This window comes from Rhinopithecus bieti, unplaced genomic scaffold, assembly GCF_001698545.2.
Source record: "Rhinopithecus bieti isolate Rb0 unplaced genomic scaffold, ASM169854v2 scaffold_15769, whole genome shotgun sequence".
Lineage (NCBI taxonomy): Eukaryota > Metazoa > Chordata > Mammalia > Primates > Cercopithecidae > Rhinopithecus > Rhinopithecus bieti.
This window is the reverse complement of record NW_016809129.1, coordinates 310244-317561: the sequence shown is the minus strand read 5'-3', so window position 1 is coordinate 317561 and position 7318 is coordinate 310244. Positions and strand designations below refer to the sequence as shown.

The 7318-nt window shown below is 39.4% G+C and overlaps 1 protein-coding gene across 1 annotated transcript in view; it reads right to left on the bottom strand.

Annotated features, from left to right (window-relative positions):
- LDHB (lactate dehydrogenase B) overlaps positions 1-7318 on the bottom strand; it is a 35671-nt gene that overhangs the window by 26800 nt on the left and 1553 nt on the right. The window contains exon 2 of the mRNA XM_017888626.1: positions 4551-4685. Coding sequence (XP_017744115.1) covers positions 4551-4679 — 129 coding nt within the window. The 5' untranslated portion in view covers positions 4680-4685. The remainder of the gene's footprint in view (positions 1-4550; positions 4686-7318) is intronic.

Sequence of the window (7318 nt, the reverse complement as noted above, 5' to 3'; positions counted from 1 at the left end):
ATATATATCTCCTCCAAGTGTTTATTTAGTATGCATACAATTTTGCGGGAGGAAAAGGTATAGCCTTTCTCAAATAATTAGCTAAACGGATAAGTGCCATTTATTCAAGTTTATTTCTTCCTCTCTGAAATGCTACTTCTACATTATTATTAAATACTATTTGAGCATGTTTCTGGCTGAAATACCAAAGGTGGGTTGTACAAATACCAAATTTTCATTATGTTTTACTTTTAAGCCAAGTCTTGCATTGCAAAAACTACTTTGCAATTTGTCGTTGTACCTACCTTGCTCCTCTTAAGAGCTTTGTTATACTGTGTTTGTCCACAAGAACATGGCTACAGTTGACTGAAGCAAGGCTAAACACTCAAGCCAAAGACAGACTTAGAAGCTAAGGATTTATGATAATCTTGCCTCAAAGCTCTTCCTGACCCCTATGACATGATGAGTTCGACATTCAGATCCTCCTGTCTTGGTGGTTAAAATGCAGAGTCTGAGATGGATAATGGGGCAAAAGTAAAGTCTGGCAGTAGAAGATAAAGCCATGACCAAAGTTTGACAAAATATGAGTGCAGTTTACAAGTAACAGCAGAAGTATTCATTTATTTATCATTTAAGTGCCTGGCATTATCCTGCTACTCAAGTATACAGTTACCATAAAGTCTCTGCTGCCATGGAATGTATCAGGAAGGAAATAGGAATTAAACAACAAATCAGGCTAATCTCTGAAGGTAGAAATGCTCTTAAGAGCATAAGGCAGGAAGATGTTGAAGCTACTGGGAAGGAAGTTTACTTTTATATCGGAAGGCAAGGACGGCCTGCCTGCACAGGCATGCATTTGCAGTAAGATCTGAATGATAGGAAGGGGTCAACCCTGTGGCCTAGGGAAGAACATTCCACGTGAAGGGAAATGCAAGTAAAAGAGTTTAAGCAAAAATGAGATTGGCATTTGGGCGGCAGAAGAAAAATAGAAGAGATGAAGTCAGAGACAGTACCATCACGTTGCACTGGCAGGTCTGCTGCCTCCCTGTGTATGGTGCCCCTGGAGTTGTGTGTTCCATTGCTTTGCTCTGAGAAACAGGTAGGGAGGGATCTGTGAGGCCTCATGGGATTTTATGTTATGTGTGTAGCATATGTGCACTGTAAAATGACTGGAGAGTTTTAAGTAGGGGAGCCACTAGTTTTATGAAAGCTCTCTATGGTTATTATATAAGCAACGGGCTGCAGAGAGTGGGCAAAAGTAGAAGCCAAAAATAACGAAGTCTTCATACGGTGCGACACTGTACTAGGGAGCCTTAGTGGGCTTCCAGAATCTAGCTAATGCGTGTCCCTCCTCAACCTCTCCGATGCTATACTTTTATTTAACGTCTGGGGGCAAACTACACCATCTATGAGCTCAAAAAGGCCAGATGTGGCATTTACTGTCTGTGTCATCTTGGGTGTTTGGTTTTTGTTTTTTTCAACCATACGATATAGATGACAATATCCTCTGACAGGTTACAGAAAGGAATAAATGAAGTAATATACAAACACCCACATGCAGAGTTATTTTCCTTTCTCTATTAAGCTAGTGGGATTTCTAATCTTTACCACGTATTAACACAATTTTGAACCATTAAAATAATATTTAGACATTTTTAATTGGTAAAATCATCTTTCAACAAGTCAGTCATTCTTTCCTGTACTTATAGTTTCAAAAATATTCTTTGTTAGATAGTCTTCACATAATTTCTAAGGCAATGTACTCCATTTTGCAAAAGATAAAGGGAAAAGAATGCTAGATTGAAAAACAGAAATCTGGGCTGGGTGCGGTGGCTCACACCCATAATCCCAGCACTTTGGGAGGCCGAGAAAGGCAGATCATGAGGTCAGGAGTTTGAGACCAGCCTGGCTAACACGGTGAAATCTTGTCAGGAGTTCGAGATCAGCCTGGCTAACACAGTGAAATCCTGTCTCTACTAAAAACACAAAAAATTAGCCGGGCGTGGTGGCATGCGCCTGTAGTCCTAGCTACTCAGGAGGCTGAGGCAGGAGAATTGCTTGAACCCAGGAGGTGGAGGTTGCAGTGAGCTGAGATCCCGCCACTGCACTCCAGCTTGGGAGACAAAGCGAGACTCTGTCTTAAAAAAACAGAAAGACAGAAATCATAGTCTCTGAATCTGAACATCCCAACTGTGGTAGCAGCAGGGGCTATTCTCTCAAGCCCTCGAGTTGAGCCAAAGTGTTATATAACTCCAGGCACAGTCTCAATTAAATTATTTACTGAAGAGAATTTAAAATTTATGATTACAACATCATAGAGGTACTTCTTACAGAATCATGATAGCTCAGATATAGTTTCCTGAAAGGCCCAAATTTTGAGATTAACAGAAGGAAAGAAAAATCTCTAGCTAGTATTTAATGAATACATTTATTTTTTTCTAAATGCCCCAACAGTAGCATTGAATAAAATGAAAATTGTAGAGTCACTATGGTGAAGACTTCAGAGCCCTGGGTTCAAAATACAGCTCCACCACTGCCACATGTGACACTGTGGACAGGATCGTTAAGCATCAGCCATCTCATCCAACAGCAAGTATGTGAACAGTTCCTCTCTCCTAAGGTTGTTTAAAATAAAGCATTTTATCTCTGAACATGGCACATACTCAATGTTTTTTTCAAAAGGATGTAAGCTGGAATACTTTGTTTTTATTGGCATGAACAGTGAGCATGAAATTGTGGTTATTTCAATTCCCTGTAATCTGAGGGAGCTGCTCTCCTAAATGATAGTTACCTAGTCAATTGAAACTAGCTAGAAGGAAACACAAAAGGATAAAATGTTCATTGGTGTGCACTACGTTTTTTAGCTTATTTTTTTAGTAAGTGTTTCTCAGTAAAGATTCAGTTTGCTGCTTTAGAATTTAAACTTTGAAAACAGAAATGTGCTTGGTTAGGGGTTATTCAGGCAGCCTTTACATATGATACAAAGGGACAGTGTGTTCTCCTGAAGGCAAGGCATCATTTTTGTTTTTGTTGTTCCTACATTTAAGGCAGCCATCAGAAGAAATAAGGAATCAATTCAGTGAGATAAATAAGAAAAGGGCGTCTTTCCTCAAAAGTCTTTGACAACTAAAGAAAGCTTAACTGTGGTTTGAACTACAAAGGATACATATGAGGTAAGGCAAAAAGCCTATGGAAGTATATAAGAAAAACTGAAGTGGAAGGTGATAACAGTATAGTATTAGTGTTAAATCTCCTGATGTTGATAATTGCACTTATTATCTCAGAACATGTTCTAAGGAAATGTACTCTAAAACAGGGGTCCCCAAAACCAAGGTCACGGGTCAGTACTGAATCTAGAGAATCTAGCTAATGCCTGATGATCTGAAGTGGAACAATTTCATCCTGAAACCATCCCCTCACCCCACATCTGTGGAAAAACTGTCTCCCACAAAACTGGTCACTTGTGCCAGAAAGGTTGGGGACTGCTGCTCTAAAGGACTTAGAAGTAAAGGGCATAATATCTGCAATTTATTTTCAAATGGTTCAGAAAAAAAGCCATCTATAGATACAGACACATATATCGTGGACATCTATATCTATTTCTATAGATCTCTGTAACTACAAATCTATCTACCTATGAGCATATATATATATATACACATACATACACATATGTGTATGTATGTATATATGGTGAGAGAGCATAAATAACAAAATGTTAAGAACTGGTAAATGTCGGTGAAGTATTTATGAAAGTTTTATTTTTTTTACCATTCTTACAAATTTTCTGTAAATCTGAAATCATTTCAAAATAAAACCAATAGGTAAAACTTTCAAGGGCTTAACAGAACATTCCCACAAGCTCACAAAGCCATGCATGCACAGAGTACTTATTAATTAAAGGAGGGAAAGGGATCTTTGCAGTAGAGAAGGCTTGCTGTGACCACTTGAACCAGGGGATTAAGTTCAGCAGTAATGAGACAAGTTGAACATCATGTGTCTCCTGACTGTCTGCACAAAGGAGGACATGACATCACCTAGTTCCAATCCCACCCAATAAATTCAACCCGAGCTGAATTACAAGAAAACATCAGACAGACAAACTGAGGGACATTCTACAGAACTCACCTGGATGCTACAAAAATGTCAATGACAGAAGAAACAAAGAAAGGTTGAGTAACAGTTCCAGATTCAAGAAGAAGAGACATGACAAGTGTATGAAACACATGATCTCGCACTGAAGTGAAAATAGCTATAAATGGCATGATTTTGAGATTTTTGACAACACGGAGAATTTTAAATGTTAATAGTGTATGCTGGATGATCGTATTGCATCAGTGTTAAATTCTCTAAGTGCAGTCACTATTACGGTCACATAGGGAGAATATAATTCTTTTAGGAGATACATGCTTAATTAAATATTTAAAAGTGAAGTGGGATTACATCTACAACTTCAAATTGTTCAGGAAAAAAAGAACTATTTTAGAGATATAATAAAATTCCAAGGTGCCCAAAGAAACTGTGTACACATGCTGAACTTCTCTATCATCTATGGTGTTCTTGAAACATACCTTTCCCAGAATGCTGATAGCACACGCCATACCAACTTGTCCAACACCCACTACAGTGATCTTACTGTTTGGGACTGTCGTCTCTTCTTCCGCAACTGGTGCAATGAGTTTTTCCTTAAGAGTTGCCATTTTGCACTGCAAGAATCAAAACATTACACATATATCTGCATATGAAATTCAAATAGAGATCATCCTTAAAATGATACTGTTGCAATTTTGAACTCAAGTACAACTTAAAATCCGCCTAATGATATTCCAGAAAGCAGAATGTATTTTAAAGAACCATGAGGCCGGGCTGGGCGTGGTGACTTTTGCCTGTAATCCCAACACTTTGGGAGGCAAAGGCAGCCGGATCGGGAGGTCAAGAGATTGACACTATCCAGGCCAACAAGGTGAAATCCCGTCTCTACTAAAAAATGAAAATTAGCTGGGCATGGTGGCGCACGCCTGTAGTCCTTCCTAACTACTGGGAAGGCTAAGGCAGGAGAATCACTTGAATCCAGGAGGCGGAGCTCGCAGTGAGCTGAGATGGCACCACTGCACTCCAACCTGGCCACAGAGGGAGACTCCGTCTCAAAAGAAAAAAAAAAAAAAAACATGAGATCCATTTAATGGAAGAATTCATTTAGCTAAAAACTTTCATGAAGCCCATTAGAACTGGATTTCTTCCTTCACCCTATGAGTCCATGCATTTAGTAGGTTGTTACTATTTCTGGCTAAAAACCTGTGAATATTTATGTGTAAATGAGCTAATTTGTTTCCCCTATGAAGAATGTATATGTAACTATTATGTAAACTAAGTTTGGGTCTAGTATTAACTCATATTTAAGCTTGGATAAAAAGAATAAATGGCCAATTTTGAACATAATTTCCACTATTAATGATTATTATCATTCTTGGAAGACAGGGATTGATTCTTCTACTTTGTCTCACATAAAATGTGTTACAGTGTACTGGACATGGAATGCATACTTAATGCATAGTGACTGTAAAATGGCAATGAATAATTTTTATGCAAAGTCTGCAAAAACATCAACCTGAATTCCTTTTAGGGTACCTAAGAAGCTTCTTGGAAAGTAGACATTGTCCTTTCAGGGGATCTCATTAGGAGACAATCAGTCTCTAAAACAGTTTCTGTCTAACCATCCAAATTAAAGACCCCCAAAATGTAAAAAGAAGAAAAAAAGCCCCGAAACCTGTTGGAAAATGAATGATCTGCACAGTAACAAATGTTATCTGTGCCATCGGATAACCAGATGTTTTCTAAGTAACTGAAAAAAACAGCAAAACTTACAGAAATAAACATCAATTCCATGGCAATTTATAGTACACTAAATATATACTACCCTGCCTTCTTGAACAGAGAACACAGATGGCAAATAAGCCTTTTCTTCATAATTATTACTTATAATTTTAGTAACCCATTGTAATGTCCATTATTTTCACTTGGTTTTTACTTTTTATGTCAGACTCTGTCGCATCTGAGGCCACCATACCCGTCTCAAACTGTACCAGTGCTTCCCAGTCTAGTTTTTAATTCTAATCTGCAATGGACTAAGCAATAAGCCTAGTTTATTAACTGTATATGTAAAGTAAGAGTTAGCAGGACTGAGTTGGAATAAAGTATCTGAATTTGGAGACAACTGTGTAACAACTATTGTCTTATAGCTACTTTTTTTCCAAAAAATATTTCCTCCCATCTGTAAGGATAAATTAAAACGAGATTCTTCCGCCTTTACATATCATACTTACAGTTTCCTAGTGGATGCTAAAGAGAGAAGAAAGATGCAATGTTGTGCAAGTGTCTCCACAAATAGATGACCTTAAAATGAAATAAATTCAGCCAGGGCCTGCATTTTAAGCAGGCTCAGAAGAATGCTGCATCTCTTCTTGAACGAAGGACACACATGGATAGTTGTTCTGCCCTTAAATTTATTGTTGTTAGATGGTCTGTTTACGATGATTTTGGCATATAGGGAGCTCAGGAAACAGTGGAAAATGAAAATCCAGAAACGGGCCGGGCGCGGTGGCTCACGCCTGTAATCCCAGCACTTTGGGAGGCCGAGACGGGCGGATCACGAGGTCAGGAGATCGAGACCATTCTGGCTAACACGGTGAAACCCCGTCTCTACTAAAAAAACACAAAATACTAGCCGGGCGATGTGGCAGGCGCCTGTAGTCCCAGCTACTCGGGAGGCTGAGGCAGGAGAATGGCGTGAACCCGGGAGGCGGAGCTTGCAGTGAGCTGAGATCCGGCCACTGCACTCCAGCCTGGGGACAGAGCGAGACTCCTTCTCAAAAAAAAAAAAAAGTAAAGAAAATCCAGAAACGGTGGCTATCTAAATAGATTCGTTGTTCTGACAGACCTTTTAACTTAGAAAACTTCAGGAAGTACAATTTAAAGGCTCAAGTCAGATTTTCTTTCAGATATTTCTGGAGAAGGTGCTTTTCTTTAATTTTTCCTTAAAAGGAGTTTTAAGAAAATGGTCTGCATGATATACAGGCCTGTGCCAACATCAGAGCGCAGGCTGTAAGGAACAAGAACGACAAACGGGCCAGGCGCGGTGGCTCATGCCTGTAATCCCAGCACTTTGGGAGGCCGAGGCGGGAGGACCAGGACGTCAGGAGATCGAGACCATCCTGGCTAACACGGTGAAACCCCGTCTCTACTGAAAAAAAAAAAAACAAAAAAACCCCAAAAAATTAGCCGGGCGTAGTGGCAGGCGCCTGTAGTCCCAGTTACTTGGAAGGCTGAGGCAGGAGAAAGG